Source organism: Phalacrocorax aristotelis, chromosome 4, assembly GCF_949628215.1.
Source record: "Phalacrocorax aristotelis chromosome 4, bGulAri2.1, whole genome shotgun sequence".
Taxonomy (NCBI): Eukaryota; Metazoa; Chordata; class Aves; order Suliformes; family Phalacrocoracidae; genus Phalacrocorax; species Phalacrocorax aristotelis.
The window spans coordinates 71,880,746-71,907,923 of NC_134279.1; the positions used below are offsets into that span (position 1 = coordinate 71,880,746).

Genomic DNA, 27,178 nt, shown 5'->3' on the forward strand with positions numbered 1-27,178 from the left:
AAAGCTTTTAAACACAGACAGTAAATAAGTAGCAGCACATATTGGTTATGTAGGGCATTGGCTGAACCGTTGGTGTGTCTTTCAAAGCAGATGCAAAGAAGGCAAGGCCTGAAACATGAATCAGTCATAATCAGACATATTTTTAGCTTGTATGAATCACACCATAGTTTTGTTTCTTTCAGTAGCCACATTGACAGGAGTTAATACCATTTTAAGCTACTCAGCAAAAAATGTTTGCTTGCTTTTGACTTGCCTTCTAAGCAAGGCAGTGCCCTTAAACCAGTAATGTGATTTACTAGAAATCCATCAATATAAACTGGGAACTTGTCACCTTTTGGATAAACTTTGTATTCAGAGATTATGAGAGGGGCAGATTGAGGAGGTAGGCAAGTTTTCAGATGGCCTTTGACTGGAGGCTCCTGCACATGAGCAAACAGGTTTGCTTTGGTTTGGTTTTGGTTTTGTATGTCCTGTTAGAAGATGTCTCTTCATTAATACACACCCAGGTGAACTGCATCGAATATTTAACAATGAAGGGATCCATAGGAGGTAGAGAAGATAGATATCCATAGCAGACTACTTGATTAATGTTTGCAGACAGCTGCTCCCCTACAGAATGTGCTCAGACTACTGGGAGCAAAGAATCATTTCGTGTTTGAAGTGAAATACAAAATCGTAATTATCATGTAAGGGACTGATGCTTATGCTTCACAGTTTGAAATGTGTAGTATTACATGTCAGCGGTAAATTTGTTCACATATATAACATAAATATCAGATTCCAGGTAAGCATTGGTGTTTTTCTGATATTACATGCAAGTGGAGTAAGGAAATACTGGGGCAGTTTGTGAAGAAGTGAGGTAGTTGAATAAAAGCAAAATTATTATTAAAATAATGACTGATTTTTAAGGTCTTATAATTAGAATTCTTTTAGAATTTTAGCACTGTTATTGAAAAGTATAAGATACCTGATGGTTTTATCATGGAATATATATTTATACACAGACAAAGACAGATGCAAAGGGCTTGTTGGTCCCCTCCATCGCACTGTATTTACGCTGATGTAATGCTCTTAAAGTAGTGGAATTACCTGGCAGAGCGCTAATGCAGAGATGTGAAGAATTAGGTCATACAACAGCTGATATTTCAGGACAACTTTCCTGAAAGTCTGAAAGACCATGTGCATAAAAAAGGGTCCTAGTGTCCCTCAGGTGACTGAATTCTGGCCTGCATTGTGTGTATAGAGGAACAAAGGTGCCATGATTTCCCTTTACTTCTTGTGTTTTATTAGGTGCAGCTTTACAATGTAAATGAGGTTAGACATGCACAAAGGCTGTAGCAGGGCTGAGGTGATTTCCCCTCCATGCACCACCAAAAGAGGCTGTCTTGCCGCTTTTCTTGCAGAGGTTTGATGCTCAACTGCTGTCATGATCCAGTGATTTGAGAAACAGAAAACTAATCCCTCCAAAAAGTGCCCAAGTTATGTTCTGCTGGATTAGTTTTCCCAAGAGGCTCCATATGGTGTCAGACAAGCACAAGGTTGATGATGGGAACTTGTGTTCACAGGAAAGGGAAGAAGCATATTGAGGCTGCCTATTTACACCACCCTACAATCAAGTTGAGCTGTTTTAATTCTGAAGTGTTGTAACCATGCTGTTAGGTCATCTGAAGTGCTAGAATGTTGCATTGGCTTACCCAGCATGATATACTTGGTCAAGAGATATTTCTTTTCCTAGTGGAAGACTTATCTCATCCAAAAATTAAAGTAAGTCTGATTTTTCAGTGGAAATTTCAACAGCTGAATGTAAAACACTAGAACAACCCAAACCAGAAAACCCTAAATTCAGTGGTGAGCCCTCCTTTACCCAAGTAAAACAAATAAACAAAGAAATGGTCCCAAATTGTTGAGATATGAACATTTTAATTGCAAACCACTGTGAGAAGAAAAGTGGGGGAATTCTAACCAAACCAAAACCCCTGCTGAAATAAAGAAAAACAGATAGTTGCTGAGAAAGTGCTTGTTCATTTTGGGGGAAAAAAAAAAATTAAAAATCGATGCTGAAATGTGAGCTAGAAAGGAAGAAGCTGCTGTATTATCAGGGTCCATTCCATCTGTGCTTTATAAGATGGCAGAGTTCCTAGCCTAAAGCCAGCTAAGGAACAGTAAACTGTGCTTGTGAATGGATGTGTGGGCACAATTCACACACTGATACAATGCATTTATGTTGTGGTAGTAGTAAGTCTGTAAATGACAAGTTAAAAAAAAAATTGTCTTAAATTTCTCCTTCAATATGAAAACAACATTTAATTGAGCCTTCCTTTTAAATGGATCATTTACTGGATGTGTTCCTGTAGATGCATCTTTTTCCCATCATCTTAAGAAAGCTATATTGCATGGGCAGAGGGACCTAGACTGTGCTTAGCCTTCACTGTATGATACAACTTTTCTTTTGGTACATGATTTAAGCACAAGTGAAATAGCAGTATTGCTTTTTAAAGTACTGTTGGCACAGGAGTCCACTGAAATGAGTGGATTAGTTTATTCTTCAGGGTTATATCTTCAAGTTCGCTGCATTAGTTATGCTCTATTCTGAAGATTTTCTTAGCAGCTGTAATAGATGGGGTATTTTTGTCAATAAAAGAAGAAAGGACTATCTCTAATTGTTTGTAAAGCTGTTTGAAAGGACTTCAGAGTTGGGAAACTGCTCTATAGCTGACATTTAAAAGTAGACTTTGAGGGTGTAACGTCTGCAGTGAACAAATAGTCTCTGGTGTTATAGCTCATTTGTACAATTAGAGTAATGAAAAATGCAAAACATATTTTTGAATTATTCTGCTTACCTAATTAGTGCCTTTCAGAATGGACAAACTCTGCACTTAAAGGGTGCATCTCACCTGTTAGACTTCTTTAAAGTTAGAAGTCTACAGGTATAGCTTAATAATAATTTCTTTCGGCAGCCTTGTGGTTTCTCCCTTTAAATTAGACAGTTTCCAGTGCTGGGACTTGGCAAGGTCAATGGGAAGGCAGAGGTGGTGCAAAAGAGGCGAGTCTGGGGACACCAAATGGGGTGGCTTAATCTGGTAGAGCAATGAGGAGAAATGCTTGTCAAACTGCAGTGTGGAGCTATCATCCTAAACCATCTTTATAGTTAATGGATGTCATGGGAGGTGATCCAGCTGGTTTAGGAAGAGAGGACTTACCCTTTTGTCGTGGTTTAGCCCCAGTCAGCAGCCAAGCACCACGCAGCCGCTCGCTCACTCCCCCCTGGTGGGATGGGGGAGAGAATCGGAAGAGTAGAAGTGAGGTAACTCATGGTTTGAGATAAAGACAGTTTAATGGGTAAAGCAAAAGCTGCGTGCAGAAGCAAAACAAGGAATTCATTCACCGCTTCCCACGGGCAGGCAGGTGCTCAGCCATCCCCAGGAAAGCAGGGCTCCATCACACATAATGGTTACTTGGGAAGACAGCCACCATCTCTCCCAATGTCCCCTTCTTCCTTCTTCTTCCCCCAGCTTTATATACTGAGCATGACGTCATATGGTATGGAATATCCCTTTGGCCAGTTGGGGTCAGCTGTCCTGGCTGTGCCCCCTCCCAGCTTCCTGTGCCCCCAGCAGAGCACGGGGAGCTGAAAAAGTCCTTGACCAGTGTAAGCGCTACTTAGCAACAACAAAAACACCTCCGCATTATCACTGCTGTTTCCAGCAAAACTCCAAAACATAGCCCCATGCTAGCTACTACGAAGAAATTTAACTCTATCCCAGCTGAAACCAGGACACCTTTGCAAGTAACTGTTCCTCTGTATAATGAAGGGAAGTTTTAAAAAGGGGAGTAGGGGAAGTGTCTGAATGTCAAGGGGAAAGAGGTGTTACTTCATCCTGGCTGTGTTAAAAAACACTTCCTTGTGATTTATTCATATCTACTTAAAAGTCTAAAGGAGGAAAGTAGTCTGGGTTGTAAACTTTTATTTTCTGTGTCCATGCAGTGTTCATTAAAACAGAGCAGTTATAACCTCTTGCACTAAAAGATTACACTGGATATTAGAGGCTACTTGTCCAAGCTGCCACTGCTAGGAGAAACACAATAGACATGAGATCATTGTCACTTCTATAGCTGTGAAAGTAATATGAGAAAGTAAAAGTATTGATAAATAGCTCAAACTGTGCTTATGAAATCATGTGTGATAAATTATAGATACAAGAAGTTGTTTCAAAAGTACCCCAAAACTATCTGTGCATTGTTGATGCCAATCAGCATGTCAAGCTGAGCCTCAGAAATTTTCACCCCTAAAGTTTCTATTAGTTTGTGGTTCAGCTGCATGAGGCCCAGCATAAAAAGTAAAACACTCAGCAAACAATTTTCTTCCTTCAAAAAGCTGACTGCTGAGTTGATAGCAGGTTTGATTTGGTGTGTTGTGAATATCTAGAAAAACAGATACAGCGCACAAAGCAAAAAAGTTCACAGATCCCTTCCCTTTGCTCAGATATATTCTTATCAGACCTCAATGAATGTACCATCTTCTCTGACTTAATGTGTTGCCTCCAAAATAGTTTGTGTTTCAGAGACCAATTTCTTAGTAAATGCAAGGTTTTTCCAAGCATTTACTAAATCATTCCCATTAGAAGTTTCCTTCACATCTCATGGCTTGGCAGGGGCTCATCCCTCCCCTTCCTTCTTCAGACTGATCATTTATCTTATTAGGGAAAAACAGCATATGAGATTATTTCTGGTTGTTATGCAGCAGTGGAAACCATCCAGTCTCTTCCCCCTGGCCTGTGTTCCCAAGGAACCACGAATTACTGAGTCTGACTTTTAACCACTCCTCATAAATCAATGCTATTAAAATCATCAAAGAATGATGTAATTTCAATCCAAAGTATATTTTTATTGCAATTGATTATTAATAATTGTATCAAAATGATAATTTTCTCGTAAGTATTTTAATGGGCTTTTATAACATCTGCATCAAGCTGCACTTTATCACTCAATTTATCTCCTTTGCATGTCTTTAACTCGCATCTGCTGACTTGATGGACTCTTACATTGCTCGTGAAGACCAGCGTAGTTATGGGAGTAGGGCTGGATTCTGCTTTGCTTAGTGAGAGCACAACTGTCAGCTCAAAGCTTTCTCTGCAGAATCTGCCTGACTAATGACGATGGAAGGGCCAGAAAAAAACGCAGCTGGGGCTGCTGTTCCCAGGCTGGGATGGAAGCCCTGAGGGTAGAAAACTCATCTTTTAGCTGAGCATATTTGACATGGGAGATATTAAGAGTAAATCAGCCTGTATTCCCATTACACCTTTTCAAAGTTAAACTGCACCTTGATCAATTCTGACTGAATTTCCTTCTCAGGATATGCTTCTCAAAATTATTCTTCACTTTGTTCAACAAAATAGAATCTACTCTTCTCTTGAATATACTAACCAAAGATATATCACTTCATTATGGAAGCCATGTGTCAAATTTAAAATATTTCTTAAGAATGGAATCTAAGTCCTTTTAGCACTAAATCTGCCTTGTAGTCAAACTTAATTGTAAAAAGATGCTCTAGCGTTTGCCAGTGCATGTGACTATGTGCATATCTGTGGATGCGTGAATCTATCAATTTATGATTATGAAGTTTTGTTTCCAATTTCATACTTATTTCTGTTTTTTTCCCCAACTGATCCTCTTTGTATGTGTATTTTAGTAAAAGAGATTCTAAAGAAATTGAAGAAAACAATAATGTCAATTACAGAAAAAGTAGTTTCCATCTAGATATTAGTAATAGGGCATTATAAACGGGGTTTATTTTAATTTACCAGCTAGAATGTTAAAGCTGGTTAGTATGAAATCTTCTCTGTTCTTCCATACACATAATTATTATTCTGTAGCTGGCTCTGCATAACTTGATTATGTTATGTTCTCAGGGCTGTTGCTGGAGTTGACGGAGACCCTGATTTAGTTCATATGGAAATCCAGGACCCCAGTGGAGGTATGCAAATGAAAATGTTATCAATTGATACCCTAGTGTATAATCATTTCTCTTTGTTTTAGAGAGTACATTTTGGATTATTTTTAAAACTAGTCAGAAGAGAAATTGTGCAATTCAGATTCTTTCCCTGTTTATCTGTAGTCAGCAAAGCTGTCCTGTTCTATAAAAATAAAGTATAATTTGAAATTTACTTGTTTTCCACTCTAAGACGAATTGATGTCAAGATGCTATGCTCCACTGAAAATGTCCATTAATAGTGCAATTTATTCTGGCAGTTAAACATTGAACATTTTTTCCTGATCTGTAAATAAAAATGGCAATGCAATGTTAGTGCTGGGTAAGTGTCTGTTAAAGTGAGTTGTTGCATATGTCAGTCCTACTGCGCTAACCACCACCTCCAAGAATTTCCTTATGTTGCAGTATCCTGTATACTTTGACACTTCAAAAGGCAAATAAATGAAGAAGCAGATTAGCAGTCAGGATGTGCAGTACTAAAGAGTCACCATGATTCCAAAAACTTGTATAGTTTCTTGTTACCAATTATACTCTTGAAAGATAACTTAATTCCTCGAATCAAATCATCCAAGTTCCTGTGCAGTCTTAAAAATTAGTTATAAAGAATGCACAGTTTGAGTTTCCCCGATCCAGTAGCTTTCCTTCATTACAGCCCTATTAAAAAATCAAAGTTACCATGTTAAAATCTGGACAACAAAGTTTCTAAATCTTTTAGCACAGATTTCTGAGGCTTGGTAAGCCCTACACAGCTTTATAAACTCCTCTGTTTAGAGACAATGTAAGAAGATTCTTCATGGATCTGGATGGAAATAATTTCTTTCATTTAACAGAAACAGTAGAAAAAGAAAAATTCTCAGGAAGTATCTCCTGGCTGGGTTCTCAAAAACCTGACTTGGTGCACTTACAGTCAGTACAAGCATTGCCATTGATTTTATGGAAACAGCATTTTTGCACTACCTATCTGATGAAGAACTATAATGCTTGTCATGTGGATTATGAGTAGCTGGAAGACTTTTCTATGGCCCATAACTGTGCTTGCTCAGATAAACCTGTGGTGATGATTTAGACATAAGCAGGAGAACTTGGATTAACTCTAGCTGCCTCTTAAACAGATCCAGATTTTAAAACAAACGTTAGTATCTAGTATACTGGTTTGACCTTTTCTAACTGAAAGTCATAAAGTGTGGAATGCTTTTCCTATCACACTGCAGAAGTAATGAAGAATGTGCATGGGGTGCCTTATTTGCTCTTTCATACAGTATCTGGAGCATGGGGAGAATTCATGATCTGAACACACTTGGGAAAGTGACTCAAGTACTGTGTGCTCCAAAGCTTGTGAGGAAGGGTGAGCTACAGAAGGGCTTGGAATCCAGGAGATCTTTGGGCCAAAGTTTATGTGAGATATGATTACTGTCTCTCTGATGAGAGCAGATTGCTTCAAATATGTAGTGATGCTGTTGCAACAGCCCAGGGAGAGAGGATATTCCTTGCCCATTGCTAATGGGAGAGGAAGAGAGAGGCCATAGCCTCCATTGATATAAAAGATTTGTATAAGCAAAGAGCTTCTAGAAAAACTTAAATGGAAGAAGGAAGTTTATAGTGTGTGGAAAAAGGGACTGGCCACTTGGAAGGAATATAGGAATGTTGTCACGGTATGCAGAGATGCAACAACGAAGGCCAAGGCCCACTTCGAACTAAATCTGGCAAGGAATATCAAGGATAATAAGAAGGTGTTCTTCAAATAAATGAGTAGTAAAAGATAGACTGGGGAAACTGTGGGCCTGCTGCTGAACGAGGTGGGTGCCTTTGTAATGCAGGATGCAAAGAAGGCAGACTTACTGAACGATGCCTTTGCTTCAGTCTTTACTGCTAAGGCTGGCCCTCAGCGATCCCAGCCCCAACAGGTGGGAGAGAAAATCCGGAGAAAGGAAGAATTATAGAATCATAGAATAGTTTAGTCTGGAAGGGATCTTTAGAGGTCATCTAGTCCAACCCCCCTGCAGTGAGCAGGGACATCTTCCACTAGATCAGGTTGCTCAGAGCCCCATCCAGCCTGACCTTGAATGTTTCTAGGGATGGGGCATCTACCACCTCTCTGGGCAACCTGTGCCAGTGTTTCACCACCCTCACTGTAAAAAATTTTAAGTCTACTCTGCTTTAGTTTAAAACCATTACCCCTTGTCCTGTCACAGCAGGCCTTGCTGAAGAGGTTGCCCCCATCCTTCCTATAAGCCCCCTTTAAGTACTGGAAGGCCACAATAAGGCCTCCCTGCAGCCTTCTCTTATCCAGGCGGAACAACCCCAACTCTTTCAGCCTGTCCTCATAGGAGAGGTGCTCCAGCCCTCGGATCATTTTTGTGGCCTCCTCTGGACCCACTCCAACAGGTCCGTGTCCTTTCTGTGCTGAGGGCTGCAGAGCTGGACACAGCACTGCAGGTGGGGTCTCACCAGAGCAGAGCAGAGGGGCAGAATCATCTCCTTCAACCTGCTGGCCACGCTGCTTTTGATGCAGCCCAGGATACAGTTGGCTTTCTGGGCTGCAAGCACACATTGTTGGCTCATGCCAGCTTTTCATCCACCAGAACCCCCAAGTCCTCCTCAGCAGGGCTGCTCTCAATCCCTTCATCCCCCGGCCTGTATTGATACTGGGGATTGCCCTGACCCAGATGCAGGACCTTGCACTTGGCCTTGTTGAACCTCATGAGGGTCTCACAGGCCCACCTATCCATCTTGTCTAGTTCTCTTTGGATGGCATCCTGTCCTGTCATGGCAACTGCATTGCTCAGCTGGTTGTGATCTGCAGACTTGCTGAGGATGCAACGCTTCCCCTTGGTTGAGAAGGATTGGGTTAGAAATCATTTAGGCAAACTGGATCCTCACAGATCCATGGGCCCTGATGGGATGCACACATGAGAGTGCCAAGGGAGCTGTCAGATGCTGTTGTGAAGCCACTCTTCATCATCTTTGAAAGGTCTTGGAGGACAGGAGAGGTGCCCGAGGACAGGAGGATAGCCAATGTCACTCCAGTCTTCAAAAAGGGCAAGAAGGAGGACCTGGGAAACTATAGGCCAGTCAGCCTCACCTCCATCCCTGGAAAGGTGATGGAGCAGTTCATTCTGGAGGTCACCTCCAGGCAGGCAGAGGACAAGAAGGTTACCAGAAGTAGTCGACATGGATTCACCAAGGGGAGATCATGCTTGACAAACCTGATAGCCTTCTGTGATGGCATGACTGGCTGTGTAGATGAAGGGAGAGCAGTGGATGTTGTTTACCTCAACTTCAGTAAGACATTCGAGACTGTCTCCCATAGCATCTTCACAGGCAAGCTAAGGAAGTGTGGGTTAGATGAGAAGATGGTGAGGTGGATTGAGAACTGGCTCAACAACAATGCTCAGAGGGTCATGATCAATGGGGCAGAGTCTGGATGGAGGCCTGTCACTAGTGGTGTTCTCCAGGGGTCTGTGCTGGGCCCAGTCCTGTTCAATATATTCATCAGTGACCTGGACAAAGGGACAGAGTGTACCCTCAACAAGTTCGCTGGGAGGAGTGGCTGATACACCAGAAGGCTGTGCTGCCATCCAGCGAGACCTGGACAGGCTGGAGAACTGGGCCCAGGGGAACCTCATGAAATTCAACAAGAGCAAGTGTAGGGTCCTGCATGTGGGGAGGAACAACCCCCTGCACAGGTACAGGTCGGGGTTGACCTGCTGGAAAGCAGCTCTGCTGAGAAGGACCTGGGAGTGCTGGTGGGCAGCAAGCTGACCCTGAGCCAGCACTGTGCCCTTGTGGCCAAGAAGGCCAGCAGTATCCTAGGGTGCATTAAAAGGACTGTGGCCAGCAGGTCGAGGGATGTTATCCTCCCCCTCTACTCTGCCCTAGTGAGACAACATTTGGAGTACTGTGTCCAGTTCTGGGCTGCCCAGTTCAAGAAAGACAGGGAACTACTGGAGAGAATACAGCAGAGACCTACTAAGATGATCAGGGGACTGGAGCATCTCCCTTATGAGGAAAGGCTGAGAGACCTGGGTTTGTTCAGCCTGGAGAAGAGAAGACTGAGAGGGGATCTTCTCAATGCTTATAAATATTTAAAGGGTGGGTGTCAAGAGGATGGGGCCAGACACTTTTCATTAGTGCCCAATGACAGGCCAAGGGGCAATGGGCACAAGTTGGAACGTAGGAAGTTCCACCTCAATATGAGAAAAAACTTCTTTCCTGTGCGGGTGCCAGAGCAGTGGCACAGGCTGCCCAGGGAGGTTGTGGAGTCTCCTTCCCTGGAGACATTCAAACCCCGCCTGGATGCGTTCCTGTGCCCCCTGCTCTGGGTGTGCCCGCTCATGCAGTGGGGTTGGAGATATGATCTCGAGGCCCCTGCCAACCCCTGCCATTCTGTGATTCTGTGAAATCAGTCCGGCCTTTTTCAGCAAGGTATAGAAGTCCTGTCCTAACAGAACAGTTCCAGTGGTATGTTAATAGCATGTCTTTAACTTTCCTTCAGAGCTTTCAAAATAGCCTTTAAAATTCCACATGCTGTCTGTTAAACAGAGTCTGATTCTTTTCTCACTCATCACAAGTTTATACTGGGGTTGATTTACTGATTTCAGTTATGTTGTATCAGGCTGCTCTTTCTCCAAGTGAATAATTCGTCTCTATGCATAGGTTAAGTGAGAAAAGAGGCTCCTTCTATTATCCCCACCCATGAATGTCTCATTTATCTAACCCCTAATCTCTCTGGACCATCAGAATTTGGATAATAACAGGCTGCCTCCTAGGAATGATCTGAACTCTAAGCAGTTAATATATTCTCAGTACACTGGAGATTGAAAAACTCTTGTATGAGGGTTTAATATAATAATTTTACAGCTAGCAAAGGCAGCACTTTCCCTACATGAATAACATTTTATACTGCTTGCTTCTTTTTCTCTTGATAGTCTTGTCATATGTTTCTGTCTCTCTTCCCTCAGGTTATCGCTACATCACTTGCCAGATACAAAATTGCTCTGATAAGACAATGACAGTCCAGTTTGCTGGTGGCACTGATCGGGATTCCCTCACTGTGCAGGATGACTACATATTTCTTCAGGTACTGCCACTTTCTGGAGAGACAGCCCATTTTCAGAATCAAAAATAAAATTTTAAACAGTGTAGCAGCACTGTAATTAAGGAGCATGGAGAAACTTGTTCCAGAGTATGAATGATGACTTACGAATTTTTACATAATACAAAGCATTCCTTTATTAGACAAAAAAAAAAACCATCTTTAATTTGTGCAACCTGGTGTCTATGTATACTATTGATTTTAATTGACCACTGACCTAGCTTTAACTGTATGAAAGTGGATTGTGTTGTTCAAAGTTACTTTTTATAAATACTGTTGTGTATTAGGCAGAACGCAACCCTTTTGTTCTTATGCTTGCAATCACTCCTGGGTCCTTTGCAGTACCTCCATAGCACAGAAAGGTTCTCTGAGAAGAGCATCCAAGGAAAGCTACTGACAGAGTAGTGGCTCAGCTTCTTCATATGGATTCTCTTCTGAAGAGGTTTTGCCAGGCAATAACTTATATGGCTGTATTTAGGAAGTGAAAGGTTGAAACAGCTGTAGCTGGGGAGCTTAGAGAGTAACTTAGAACAGAATCATAGAATCATTTAGGTTGGAGAAGACCCTTAAGATCATTGAGTCCAGCCGTAAACCTAATGCTGCCAAGTCCACGCTAAACTGCATCCCTGAACACCGTGTCTACAACTTGTAATGGTCCAAATTACATTTGGGTTATTTCATTCCCAAACTACAAGACTTGTGTGCAGAAAGATGGGCTGGAACTCGGTCAGCCTTAGGGCACCAGTACAGGTCAGACACACTTGAAAACTTCATTTTATGTGCTTGGGACTGGTTGTGATTTGACTCTATCAGAGCTGCAATCTTCTCAAAGAACAGTTATGTCCTCCCTGTTTTTTAAGATTTTCCTAGGGAAGCTGTACTTTCCTCAGTGGTTGGCTATCATTTTTCCCTTACTTTGAGATGATTTGCTTGTTGCAAGGCTTGCCTATTTTATTGACTTTTTCAGGAAAGCGCCCTCATGGCAAGGGATAGGTGTCCCCACCACTGCCTCAGTGTACATCAGATTGGATTCTTTGCAGCTTTCTTCCCTTGTGGCTGTTTCTTCCAAAAGGATCTGTATGACACAAAAGATCTGTCCTCTTCTTTGGCACAGTGGTTTCATGGGCCCACATGGCTTAGAACATTCAGCACAACAAAGAAACAGCAAAATGAATTTGAGAAAGATTTTTTTATTTTAAGTAGGCATTTTTCAGCTCAGGTCTAGCACTTATGGCACTCAATTTGCTCAAAGGTATTATTATCTGTGGCTCCCCCCAGGTACACTCTAAAATCCATTTCAGAGTGTGTAGATGGTAAGAAGTGCTTTTCACTATGTGAACGTCCAGACTGCTGTGCTCAGCAAAAAACCAGGCTGCTGCTTCTTCAAGCTTTTTGTTTTGCCAGACATCTTGTATAATTGCATCTCAAGCTGTTGTTATTCTGTCTCATGTCAGGCATGGGCAGACACGAAATGGAAGTATAACCTGGAAGTGTACGCACAAAGTAATAGACAGTTGCTACTAGCAAAATTATGCCGTTGGTAACGCAGTCTCTGTAGATTTGAGACATGTCAATGCCAGTAGATGAGATGTGCATGTATTCCACATGAAGGGGAAACATCTCTAGTGTTTTCCTTTCAGACTTATCTGCAGTAAATCATAGTATGTAATATAAATCTCTCAATGCTGAATTGTTTTACAGTTAGCCATGTCTGTATTATTGGAGGATAGAAGATAACTCTGTGATCCTATAATCACATCTGAAGCACAGCCACCCCTGAGATGTGATGCAGGACACTACTTACTTGTTCCAGTGAAACCACACAGCAGCTGCATATCTGAGAAACAGCGTACTTTGGAAGCTGCATTGGAAATTATTTTATTGCTAGACTATATAAGTTACAATCAGACAAGGGACACCTCTTAATATCACAACAATATCTGTCAGAAAGAAGGGACAAAATCATCTCTGCAAAAAGGAAGGAGAGTTTGAGACTGTCTTATTGCCCCTGGCATCGCTCACATTCCCTGAGCTGTGCAGCTGTGAATCACAGTGTGGCTAATCCTGGCCCAGATCGCAGACTTTTACCATCTTAGAGTAAGATCTCAACTCCATTTCTTTAGTATGTCTGTATCCATGAAAATGAGGAACTTTCTAATACTCATTTATCTTCCAGCATGCACTGACAGTCAGTTTCAGAGGTAATTTTAGTAGGACGATTAAATTTTCAACACTGTTTTTAAGCACAGAATGGCCTTTAATGTCCGTAAGGCTAGACACGACTAGCTGCTTCAACTCCGATTCTCTGCTGCCTTGGATCATCTTCAGTCATTTAAAATGAGTGACCTTAAAAAAATGGATATTGAACAAGAAGGCTATGAAGAGATGGATAAGATTGCTATTTCACTCTAATTAAATAAATGGTGAGGTGTTTGGCTTAATCCGTCGTTTAACAAATCACATTCCTAAAGGGCATCACATTCTTTTTACCACCAAAGAAAAAAGGAAATTGGTTTAAAGAAAGAGTGAAAATGATTACAATATTAAATACTCTGATATCTTTAAAATATTCAGGCAGGTGGACCTGTTGTCATGCATCAAATCTATTTTTACCAAGCCAAGTCAAGTTTGTACGCTTCAGGATAAGCTGTCTTCCAAATCAGGTTCCCTTTTTAAACAAAAAAAGTGAAAAGGAGTGAGATTGGTGTAGGATTTTAAATGTATTTCCTAAGTCAAAGAAAGAAGACGAGTCTGTCTGTCCTTTTGTTCCACAATCTGATTTGTCAGCAAACAATCAGAGAAAAATTTTGGACATTTCACTTCACTTCTTCCATTTTCTTTTTTGACCTGTCTGTTCTTACAAAGCAGCCACGCTTTATAAACCTCGTGAAAATGACTGAATAGCCATTACCCAGCTGACGATCTGGGAGGGAAATAAACAATGAAAAAATGTGAAATGTTATTTATCAAAGGCTAAAGCCTTTGCTAATCTCATCTGATGGTGCTGAAGAGGTTTGGTTGGAAATGTACCGTTTTATATACCAGCACAGGTTTTGGTGATACATTTCTGACTAGAAAAACCTAGGGAGGCTGTTAGTTAACTCTTTTCATCAATGTTCATTTCAAATATTCCTTTTGGTAGTTTGGAACAATATTTGCATTGGGGGTTTTTTGTGAGTAAGGTGAAAGTCTTAAAATGACCAGCGTACCTGCTATTATGAAGAGGAGAAAGGGGCTAATGGGTAGTGGTCATACAGCAGGGTTCCTTTCAATGCACATTTCTGATTGATTTCTTTAGTGAAAATCTTCATAAGCCCCCAAGTATTTTACACAAAACCTAATGTGTCTTCAGTACCATACATGCAAGCAGTTGAAGCGCATGTTTTACCTCTCTATTTAAGCATATAATTGTTTATTCAGGACATATTGCCGACTGTCAAACTGACCGACCAATGGATTCAGAATTCCATCGTTATCCTCCATGTGGCATGTCAGCATCTTGCACTGGGACAAGTTTTTTCCTGGGTAGAAAATATTACTCAAATATAGTGAATACTTTACATAATATTAACATTACTTATTTAGCCTTTCTTTTGCTCTGCTTTGAATAGTGCTGTTGGAGTACCACTTGCCCTTGAGGTACCTGGTGTTCATGGCCACTGTACCTCCTCCCTTCCTCTTACCTGGAGGGTGCTACAGCCTGGGTTTCTATGAAAGGGCAGAAATGTGGGAGGCCAGTGGGTACAGAGATGTCAGAAAGGACTGGGGACAGTGAGATGCTGAAGTCTCAGGTATCACCAAGACAGTTGCAATGGCAAAAGAGGGAAGTAAATCACATTTTTCTTCCTAAAGAGGGAAGAGCAAAAGAGTTTGAGTCTATCTGGAGTGTTTTTTGTCACAACTTTCAACTTGTTCTTTTAGGAATACACCTTGCAAATTAATTGCCTGTGATAAAAGTAATAGCTATGTATTTCAGTTGCAGATTAAAAAGAAAAAAAAGTCTTATATTGCAGACTCTAGACTTAACTATTGCGGGGTTCTGTTTTTCTTTTGTATAGACAACATCAGCAAATCGGACTAAGTATTACGTGTCTTACCGTCGGAATGGCTTTGTACAGATGAAATTGCCAAAATATGCGTTGCCAAAAGTAAGTATATACATTTTTCTTTCTATTTATATATTTGTAGTCTTCTCTTTATACCTAAACTAGTTTTGTCCTTTTCTCTTTTAAGCCTCATTCTTCTGAGATCACAATTTCTCCTTGTAAAGATTTCTGAATCTCATTTGTGGTATATTGTTACCCTACTGTTTCTCATTTTGTTCTCTGAATGTAGTAGCTCATAAACCAAAGAGGGCAAGAACATACAATAGCTTATTTGTCATCAGTTACCACAGCAGTTTTTGAGCTTTGCTTCCATGAAGCAGTGCTAGGCACCCAATGGCAATTTAATGATATTGAGCAAGTGTTCTTTCAAGAATCAGTTACAGTTTAATTCCACATGGTGCTTTCTGGTATAAGCATGAATAGTAATATAAGAGAATTTTACCAGTTTATGGTGCTCTATTTCATTAAAGAATCCCAACATGAACTTTAATTACTTAACAGAAAGGCAAGGTTTGTGGAAAGGTTCCTTCAGTCTAGCCTATTTTTATAGCGACAGGCTTTCTGTATTTGCATAGTAAATTAGTAATAAAGCACAGACAGATATTTACATACGGTCTAACTGATGCAATTGAATTTTTGTGCTGCACTTAATGTGTTTCATCACTTTATGTATAGTTAGAAGGCTTCCAAAATCCCAAAGGAAAATGACGTGGAGGTTTTAAAGATCCAGCTGGATAAAGCCCCAGGTAACCTGGTCTGGCCTCACAGCTCGCCCTGGTCCCAGCAGGAGGTCGGTCTAGAGGCCCCATCATGCTCTTGCCTTTTCATGTGATTCGATGTGATTCTGTCACTTGCTTAGTAGAGAACTAAAGACATGTTGTTTTTGCACATCTTGAAATGCTCAGGTTTTATTCATTGCTCATCTATTGAAGAACAGGAGTACAACATATTTCCTTCCTTTGTTATTATTGTTCTAAAACAAAGATTGTGTTTAATGTTTTTTCATCTTTGATTTTTTGTTTTAAATCTAAGTGGTGGTCTGTAGTCTTCTAGTTTTAAATATACAATGTATTAATAAAACCCTCACATCAAATCCTCAGATATTATTTGGGCTATGCTCCCAGGAGCACTTTGGAAATAGCTATTCATTTATTTAATAAATAAGTATTGATTGATTTATTTATTGATTTTGACAATGAATGTATAGCCAAGGACAGGTAAATATATCAAACCTTCCACATAATTATTTAAGTGTTTTTAAGGCCTTCAGTGTAGCCTTTACACTTTTTTTGGGAAATTTGTAATTAGGAGAACAACAGGAGGATGTCCAGTTCTAAATGTTAAAACATGCCAGATGTGCCCACCCTGAGGGACTGCAGGCCTTGAGGAACCCTTGCTGGTGCAAAGAATAAGCAAGAAGCAGCAGAAAGAAACCCTTCTGCAGATGCCCCCAACCTCCTGCACAGTCCGTTGCCTTACTGAAGTAGTTGGGAGGAACCAAATTAAAACAAGGTGGAAACACGGGACTTGAGAGCGGGAAGTGAGGAGAACAGGTGTTTGATTTAACTGATACTGGAGAAGGGGTAGGAAGGATGTTTACCTAAATGTTTAATTATTTATGGTATTTTTTAAAATACCCAAATCAGTAATAAAAAATGTGTGTTAGCTGGCGATAAATTAAATCACGTAGGATTGCTGAGTTGCGAATATTTTGCCCATGTCAAATTTCCTAAAGATGCGTCAGCTCATTGGTGCATACGTTGACTGTGCTAACTTGTGTGGGAAAATGTTGTCTGTTGGGAAATGGAAGAGCAGAAATCTTGTAAGAGAGAGATGGGCATTTTCTCGTTCTACTTCTGGATGCTGGTGCAGGAATCTGTACCTTTCCATTGCAGTTTCCTTCTCACTCCCAGTAATCTGCTGCATTTGGCCAATGCAGCACTGTTTGTCCTTCCTGATACTGCCATCATGTAGAAGATGAACATACTTAAATTTTTAAGAGTTGCACAGTGTTATGATTATAGACAGTGGTTAATATTCTATGTGTGGATAATTATTCAAGCACCCATAAAAGTGATTTTTTTTTTTTAGAAGTTGGATGTATACTATACGTCCTCAATGTCATGTGCCCCTGATTTAAATATCAATATTGCAGTCCACTCTCTTAGTAAAAGGCATGTTATCTAGGCTCAGATCTGGCTATCTGACACATCTCAATAAATGGGTGGAGGTTGTCAGAACTCAAGAACTATATGAGGTTAATGTCTTGTAGGCATCTGCATTTGTAGCAGGTGAGCTTGCATCAGCTGTGAAAAGCAGGAAATGTTATGGGAGGGCTGGAGACACGGCACACAGTGGGTGACCTAGATCTCTGTTCCATGGACCTTTCCTTAACAGCAAAACCAGTTTAAGAAGTCGTCCCCAGTCATTTATTTCTGCAGCTCTTCTGCAGTCCCCTATGACCTGTGTTGTGTTTGTGGGACCGCACTATAAACAAGATCAGCGCAGCAATCTCATTGAAAAATAACCCTGAAAAAACTGAAATTTGTTTTGCAAAAAGGCAGGTCTAGAGGCAACTTGATTGTATTGAAGAAGCCCACTTATGGGGAGAAAATACAGAGTCCTAAAAGTGCTTTAGAGAAGAAAGACTCATCATAGCTGGAAGCTGAATCCAGACGCATTCCAGTTAGAAACTGAGCTCAACTTCTAATGGTGCTGGTGATCATGTATTTGAAAAAGTGCTGAGGAAAGTGACAGATATTCTAGGTTTTGAAATTTTCAAATCATTACTGAGTGCCTTTCTGGGAGATTTGCTCTAACCATATAGAAGTTCTTTCCTCCTCCTGCATCTTATTAAATATGCAGAAATAATTGTTGGAAATATTCCAGTTGGAAAGATAGCACAGTTGAAACTAAGGGATCTAATCATCACTTTTAGCCTTAAAATCCATTAATCTGCAAAGGGATCTTTGTTTACTAGGCATATACACTTACTGAGAGCATTTCTGACATACTTGAAAAATGTCAGTCATAACTCACTAGTATTTCTGTCATATGTTGTCTGGATTGTTTGAAATAGTGCTGCATGCTGAATTCTTTGTCTTGGAAAATACGTGGTTTGTTTATTTATCTTTTTTCTTTTTCTTGTTAAGCAGATTAACTCCAGGCTTGACTGAATAAATAAATTAGAAGTTAATGGTTTCAGTTTGGCTAGAGTCAATAGCAAGCTAGGAACAGGATAACTGTGTCATTTGGAAAAGGATTTTTTTGTGTTCTGCCTAGTTCAGGCAGTACCCGATGAGTGGAATGAAATAAACTGTCTCTAGCATTTTGCCTCCAAGAGAAGTTTCTTGGGTACCTGCACACAACAGAGCTGAAAATTTCACTGAGAGGCCCTGGAAGCCAGACGTCCATTAGAACAGTGGTGAATGTGAGAGATTTTAACCTCTTCTGTAAAAGATAAACTTTTTAAAAAGTGATTTGTTACCTTCACATCACAGCAGAAATTTTAGATACTGCAGTAAATAAGAACACAGCTCTGAAATTTTTCATCATGCCATATTTCAGTGAGAACCGTCAGAGTGCAGTAGAAATGTATCTTCTGTTCCAGTCTGAACAGAAGGAAAAATATTCATATGAACAGATTACTGATGAAATTTTGCAAAGAAGCAGATTATTAGCAAGCACACTGGCACATTAAGAGTATATGTAGAGCATGTGACTGTGAAGTTGCTACTTCTGTGGTGGTAGGAGATAAACAGAATGAAAGAATTTACAAATATTTTGGTTTTTAAGTTTGATTTAAAAAAATAGCTTTTGAAAGAACTGAGTTTCAGGATTTTTTAAAGTATTAGATTCTGCCTAACCAGGATATTAAATGGGTCTGAAACAAGCCTTATTGATTTTTTTTCTCAAAAGAATGGAATGAGGCTTCAAAAAATCTCTTTCCAAGTGGTCTCTGTACGGTGCCTCATGTCACTGGCCAGAGGTTTTGAGCAGTGATGTGTACAGGGAAGTTAACACTGTAGCCAAGTCAGAAGATACTACAGGCTGGTCAAGGATGTGTCTAACAACATTAGGAGAGCTGTGCTGGAAAACCAGGCTCCAGCCTCAGGGAATAGTGCTGCGTTCTTCAGATGTTATTCTTTTGCAGCACAGATGTGTTTCATGGTGATTTTATATGTGAAGATAAAATGAACATTTTCAGACTGAGTAATTACAAAATGTTATTGATGTCTCGTTTTCCTCTTGATATGAAGAGGTTGAAATTCTGAAAAAAAAATTATTCAGTTGTTTTATATTGTTTGTATTTGCATTTTTGTCTGTATTTGTCCAAATGTACTTCCAAAGAGAAACCTTGAATGGTTAAGGGGATAAATGTTTGTCTTTGGACATATCTCAAAGCCTCCTTACTTGTGAATCAAAGGCTGCTAAAAGCAGCTTCCAGCCAAGCTTTACAAGTGCTAAGTTTCTAGGCTCCAGCTCCGCAGTGCCACTTAGATCATCTTTTTGTAACACATCATAGCTCCTTCTATGTACAGAGAGCGGCGCCATTGAGGGCCATCTAATGAACGGAATTCAGATGTGGGGGGTTTCTTGGGTTTTTTAGCTTTTTTGCCTGCTGTTGAGATATATATTTTATTTTTTTTTATTAGTACCGTGTTTGATACTGGAACCTCATTGAATCACAGAGCTGTCTCCTGCATTTGACAGGAGGCAAGTGCTGGCTGCTGCCAGGCAGAGTGGTAGCTAAGGTTGGTGAGACCATATTAAAGGCTGCCTGGATGCTCCCCAAAACAGAAGAGGAAATGTGGAGCAATTGTTTTAAAACTGATTTAGCTTTTATACTATATTCCATTTTACCAGGATTTCTTGTTCACTGCTGCTAAAGCTAGATCAGAAGTGAATAAGTTGTAGAAAATTAATACCAAAATCAAGCCAAGAACAGCAGGATTGTATTTGTGTTGTGAGATGGCGGGCTAGGCATGCAGGTGTGATCCAGGGAGATCTAGTGATGCCCCTTGGGCTGTTTTCAGCCTGGAGCAGGGGTTCAGCTGCCGCTGCTGGGCAAGCAGGTCTGCTGAGGGGCGCAGCCTGCAGCCCCATCTGGACAGTTGTCGCACTTGTGTTGCATAAAAGTTCCTGCCGCTCTGATTGCCCTCACCTCAAGAAGTGTGGTGTGGAGGAAGAGTTCCACTCGGAACAATGGGGTTCTGTTCCTTATTTGGGATTTTGAGTCATGCTGTAATGTGATTAACAGTAAAACTGGGAACTAGTTTATTCTGACAGTTTAAACAAAAAATTTATTAACAAAATTGCTGACCAAACCAAGGAATCTGCTACAAATCATGGTAGTTTTACTATTGCAATTTGAAAGAGTTTAATTATTCTGAGTCCCCTTCCCACCTCTGGTAAATAAACTCCATTGATAATGATCTCCTTTTATGAACTAATACAAGGCATTCATTGGTTGTGCATTGGTTCATGCCAGCCTCAAAATCGTAATAATGCGGGAGCTCTATTGGCTGTTATATCCTACTGCGATTCAGAAAGTTTAGTTCTGAAAATATATGGTGTGGGAAAAGCTTCATTCATCTGTTTTGATCTCTGTATGTCTTTTCAATCTTCTGAAATAGGCACTAACATAAATTTTTTCAGGTAACCCAGATAAAAGCGAGTACAGGGAAAAATAAACAAAAATAAAAGAAAAAAAATCCTATTGCCTTTAATATATTCATGGTAATATGAATCTCCTATACATGCCTTTTATTAACTCCATATGTTCTTTTTATTTGATTATTCCCTAGTGCCCTTCTGAGGGGCTCAAAACAGACCCACCTCTTCCTTCCCTCAGTCTGAGATATAAATCACAGATTTTCTTCCAAACTTGCCTGTATCATCCAATAATAGATACAACACTATCAAGAGTAAAATATTCTGAGCAGTTTTACTCTTTCTCCCTAAATAGCCATCAATCCTTTGAAGCATGTATTCCCTTCTTTATCAAGCTCCCCCTTACCATAACTTTTCCAAGGATTCCTTAAAAGGGGCCATTCATTAACAGCAGAAATGGCAGGAAAGATTCCTGCAGCTCTTTTGTCTGTAGACAAAGTTCTCTTGAGGCTCTGGCTGCATGATGGTTGGATTACGAAGTACTGACGCTATGAGATGTTGTTTAGCAAGACTCTTAGTCTCCCAAGAACTGTTTCTCTGCTTGGGCAGCCCCTTCGCCACCTCTGCTGCCCATCACTCAGGGAGGCTTAGGCTGAAGTTGCTCCTCTGTGTGAGGCAGAAAAGCAGTTTGCAGTTGTAGCAGGACTACTACTCCATCATTCTGAAAGCCCACTGGAGTGGCTGTTGAACAAAGAATAAAGGAAAACAAAATAGAAATACAGGTAGCAGTGGCATCTGAGGCAGCAGAAGTATTCCTTTCCCCGGGCGGTGTCACAGCACTAGCCAGTGAACCTGAGCTGCAGCAGTTGTCTGGCTCCCTGGTCATACAAATCCATCCAAGGTTGATTCAAGGAACTGTTCTTTTCTTCACAGTGTGACTTATTATTGATTTCTATCCTTGCACCGTTTTACTTGGCCAGGCAAGGAAGAATAGGGAGATTATCTTCGGGATATGTGCCATCCAGTTACCTTGATTGCACTTAAGAGATTACAGGGGTATAAATGTGGTGCAACTGGAGGTCAAGGCTGAGACTACACAGACTTGAGTGCTTACATCTGTTGCACTTCTGATACATTTACTCCTCGTGATTCTCTGTTTAATTTATCCCTTGCTTCAGATTAACGTGTTGCCCAACCACAGCATTAAAAGATTGCAAAAGGGCAAAATTCTGACTTGGTCTGAAAATGGTAAGATTTGAAAAACAGGAATTTTGAGGTTCTTTTTTATTTACCTTTTTGACTAAAGTGCCACAGTCCTGCCTGCATAGCATTATACTGGCTATGCTGAACATTGTCTACAATGTTTTCACTTAATGATATTTCCTACACCGTCAGCACATTTCATTACACAAAGGAGCACTGGCTTGCTGTACGATCCTTGTCATCTTTTATATGCTCTGGCTTCAGGCTGTGATTGTATTTATTTGAGTTATAGGGTTTCTTATCACAGTAATATAGTAAACCATATTGAGCATTTCTTGATTGTAAAATTCTATAAAATATTAGCAGACTTACAGGTTGGTGAGTTACTAAATGTAGATGGTATGGGGCTGTATACAGTGAAAATAATGCATTTCCCTTCCCTTCCTCCTCTAAACCTCTTTCCTTCCTTCCTCCTATCCTCAGCTCCCCCAAAACCCACCTCTTTTAATTGTTTAATGCTTTTGGGCTTCTTGACTGATTTTTGATTTGTTGTTCATTCAGCCTTCTGTGAAAATTGACAGAACTGCATTAAAAGCATATGATTTTGGAAAAATTTTAGATTGATTATGTAGATATCACTGTGTTAAAAGTGAAAAAATAAAAATAAAAAAATAATTCTCAAGCAATGTGGATGTTTTTAAGAAGTAATATTTGATTGTTACTCTGTATTTGCTGGAAGAGTTCTTGCTCACCATTGCATGGCTGAACATGCAGAGTTCTTTCAATGTCACACGCACACCCTCAGACTCATTTAGTTTGTTTAATAGACCAGGTCTAGCCATGTGATATGAAGTTTCTTTGATGTGGTACTCATCTTTTGGCACAATTTGGCCTTCCATACATGTCTAATTATTTCTAGTATCACTTTGAAACTGTCTTTGTGTTTATTTGAACAATTGTGTTCTCTGTTACTGATGTAAGGTACAAACATAGCAGCTTGCAAGTCCCTGAGAGAGCAGGACTGATAGGACCTGTCACTGGATGCCTTGTTTAATCATTCCAGTTTTTAAATATATAGTCTTTGATCACTTTCAGGATTCATTTAGCATTTTTGTAGAGAAGTAATTCTGATTCAACAGATCTCCAGCTGCACTTAATTCTATTTCCGTGGTCATGTTGGAATTCATATTTGTCCAGAAATTATTTACTTTTTTAAGCATAGTTAAGAAATTATAGCTGTTTAATTAAAAAAAAAAGCCAACACCAACACAAAAAAAACACCACAAAAAAAAAAACCCAACCCCCCAAACAACCAAATCCTGTCTTTTTGATGATATTTCTGTTTGTATGTGTAACATTTCAAGTAATCTCAATAAGGTCTGTTTTTGCTTTCCCCTGTTTTCACAATATCATAGACAATAGACATGGAAAGGATCTTGAGAGGTCCTTTTCCAAAGCATGGTCATCTCTGTAAACCACTCCTGACAGATATTTGTCTAATCTACTCTTAACAACCCCCAAAGATGAAGACTGCTTTGCCTCCCTAAGCATTTTATCCTCAGTGTGTATGACAGGCCTTACTATAGAAGGCTATTCTGATGTTTAACCTAAATCTCCTTGCTGTATTTATAGCCAGTATTTAACTGCAAGAAGACTTAGAACTTTATTCTGTTCTCCTTGGAGTGGCTGCTTATATTATTTGAAGGCTGTTTTCTGTCTACTCTCATCCACCCATAGAGAAATGACTTGATTGCATAGTGGATTTTAGAGCACTTTGCAGGCTTCTTTGGGTAGACCTGGCCCTGGCCCTGGGTAGGTCCAGTGTCTCGAACCCATGAGAAGTTCTGCAGATTTTTAGTGATGAACATACAGATACCTGTGCTTAGTGTGGTATAACATTACCCAGTGAAGAGAGGAGGACGGAGGAAACATTGTGACGAATAAATTAGCAGACTATAGTGCACAAGAAGCACCTTAGCAAACAGAACAGAGAAATCTCATGGGTGGTTAGAGGTTAAAAGAAGGAGGCAATTGGACAATACAGCTAGTAGCATCTCAGACCTGTGCAAAATCGTACAACATAAGATGAGATAAAGTAAATTTAGAGTACTGGTATTTGGGAATCATAGTCTATCGCTGATACAAATTGCCAATCGTGAGCTTTACAAAAAAAGAAGGAGAGGGGTCAGAATGGCAAGAGCATGGATGCTTGGGTCAGCAAGACATGGAACAGAGCAGACCTGGCAGACTGGACAGAGCAAAAGTAGTGGAGGTGAGATAAAAGATGTCCGTGGAGGAACGGGCATGCCACAGAAGAAACAACATGGTTGCTATGGCAAATCTGGAAAAAGATTCTGCCTTGGGACACCTGAAAGTGCACAGACTCTCATACAGGCAAATGAAAGGAAAATGAAAGGAAAGCACAAGAGCTTAAATACTGAATGCATGCGAAAAAGCAGCCTGGAGATAAACAAAAATCTGAGTAGTGACAATAAGGAATGTTCCAAATCCTGAAGATATTTAACATTAGTAAAGAAGATCTTTATAAATAAATTTGAATAAATCACGTATGAATAGCAGAATTATAGAAAAATTAGATGATCAGCAGGACTTTGAGTAGCTTGCAGAATGTAGAGAGAGAAAGCAGGAGGTCCAGCAAGAAGGTAATTGCAGAAGTCCAAGCATGAAATCGTCAAAGAATAAATGCTTTCCTTATAGGATCTGCTGAGATTACAGCCTACGGTAGTATCTGTGGCCATGAATTAGAAAAAGCAATAAAAACTTGCATTCCCTTAATCAAGATATTTCTTCTTTCTCAGATGTCCTTAGTAGTTAACTCTTTAGTGACAGTAAGTTCTGTCCAGCAATTTTTGCTGACATTGCATCTTCATGTGCTTGTCATCTGTTGAGCAGCGGGTAGCTGGGCTGAAGGGCTGGATGTGGCACACTGAAGACCCAGTCTCTGTATTTGTCAATCAATTTCTTATTCCTCTCTTTAAATTCAGCTTTCCAGGATAGGAATAGTACAAGAGTGAAATGACAGTTTAGCTTTGTTTTAGCTAGATTTTCAGCAGACACTGTCATCCAGGATTTCAAAATATAAAATTAACGATTGGGCTTGAAATTTGTAGTTTTCCTTCTGTTGTCAAATAATTTTCCCAGAGGATTATATCATGACTGGGCAGAATGTGTTGTGCAGGATTACTGCAAGGTAGTACAACTGAAGGACTGATTTGCTTCTTGAGGGAAAATAAGTCACTGTGAAAGGAAAATAGCAGTAGGCTGAACTGGGAATCTGAAAGTGTAAATTCTGAATGGAAGGAAAAAAGTTCAGGGCAACAGAAGGGAAATTTCACTTGCTAAACCCAGGATTTTTGCCTCAGAAAAAACTGGCACCCAGCAGTCTGAGTGTACACACCCCTTTCTTGATAACAGTTGCTGCAAAGAGAAAAGTCTCGTTTGTTGCAGTAAACTTCTCCAGTCCGACCCCTCTTTCTTTCACCAGATCCGTCCAGTCTGCCGAAAATTAATCTTCCTGTCCTTCTGCAACACACATGTTGGCTCTTTGTGCACTCCTGACACGCCCTGAGACAGGAGAACCGCAGCTGCGCCCGTCCTCCCAGCTCTTGCCTCCGCCACCACGGGCCGCCCATACAACCACTGCCACCCCACCAGTGCCTGGGGCAAGGAAAGCCCCTTACCTGCATTCTGTTTTGTGTTGGTTTATGGCACTGTATAAATGTTGTATTCTAATATAGATGATAATTTTGCTGAAAGCTCCTGGCATCACAGGAGAGTAAGCATTTTCTAGAGGTTTTAATGTGAATAAACCCTGTTCCTTTACTCGTTGCTTCACTCCCTGCTTCCCTTCCATCTTTACTTAATGGATAATCATGGGATCTTTTCTTACACTGCAAAAGAAAAGGTGAATTCAGTATTAGGCGTGGTGTAATGTGGGCTACCCAGCCATACATTTAAGGCAGGAGATGCAGTGTTCTGTATGTGTAAGAGGCTTTTTAAAGAACCTGTTGGGATCAGTTGCTGTGTTTTGCTGGTATTTCTGTGTCAGAACAGTTACTCTTTCATACTCAGACGGAAAGAATTAAAGTTCTGTCAGACTGTCTACTTCTGAGCAATTTATTAGTACAAAAGAAAAGAGATCTATTAATGGGATGCTAAACAAAAATCTACTTTAGTACACAGTTCAACAAGGAAGTCTTTGAAACAGCATTTAGCTGTCATTGATAGAAAACCTCACTTGGGTTCTTTTGTGTTAAGATGTGTCAGATACGTAAAATACATTAAATTTAACTAAATAATTAGTTATTTAATAACCATCTTTTGTTCATATTAGAAATCTCTCCAATGTATTAATTTTATTTTTATTAATGTCTTTTTTTGAATCTAAGTGCCTCAGTTGCATCATGCACTTTGCCTGAAGTGTGACTGCCATGCTTTGCCAAGTATTCGGTGGTTTCAAGTGTTACACACATATTCTTCAGTCTTATCTGGATTCTTACCAAATTTGTTTTATTTCTTCCTTAGAGTTCTACAAAGTTGTTTTCTTGATAAATATATTTTTAAGCCAATCTTCCAGAGATTCACATTCTCTTGACATTTTGGTAGCTTTATTTCATATTCACTCCCTCACCTTAGTTATTCTTCCAGTAATAAGGTGACAAGAACTGTATACAGTTTCTCAGTTAAGTATCAAGGTCATAAAGAGTTTACAAGCCTTCAGTCTTCGTGACAGGATGTCATTTCATACGTAGCCCCAACATCTGCCTTTCTGCTGCTGTATCCTATTACAAACTGACGTCCATTTTTTCTGTTTGCTAAGTTTTAGTTCCATGTTGCTAGTTCCCAATTTATTTCTTCTGTTTAATATTAGTGTTAAATTATTTTCCCCAGCTGTGCTTTTTTATTTTTGCCTGAGAAGTTTGGAGCGAAGAAGCTGGGAAAACTGAAAGAAAGCTGTTGCAATATCCACGCCTGAAATTCTTGAGAAATGAATGCAGAATGTTGACTCTCATGTTATTGCTGTTGAATATTTAAGTGGATCTGTCTACATAGATAGATAAATTAGCATTACGTACTGTAATGTGTGTGAGCTGGTCACAATATATGTACTACTTCCTATGTGTAACTGCTGTAAATTGTATCTAATCCTTG

At 40.0% G+C, this 27,178-nt stretch overlaps 1 protein-coding gene across 2 annotated transcripts in view; it reads left to right on the forward strand.

Moving 5' to 3' along the window:
* Positions 1 to 27,178, forward strand: part of SORCS2 (sortilin related VPS10 domain containing receptor 2) — a 590,141-nt gene that overhangs the window by 483,234 nt on the left and 79,729 nt on the right. For both annotated transcript variants that reach the window (XM_075091935.1, XM_075091936.1), the window contains exons 6-8: positions 5,910 to 5,974; positions 10,951 to 11,069; positions 15,143 to 15,232. In XM_075091935.1, coding sequence (XP_074948036.1) covers positions 5,910 to 5,974; positions 10,951 to 11,069; positions 15,143 to 15,232 — 274 coding nt within the window. The remainder of the gene's footprint in view (positions 1 to 5,909; positions 5,975 to 10,950; positions 11,070 to 15,142; positions 15,233 to 27,178) is intronic.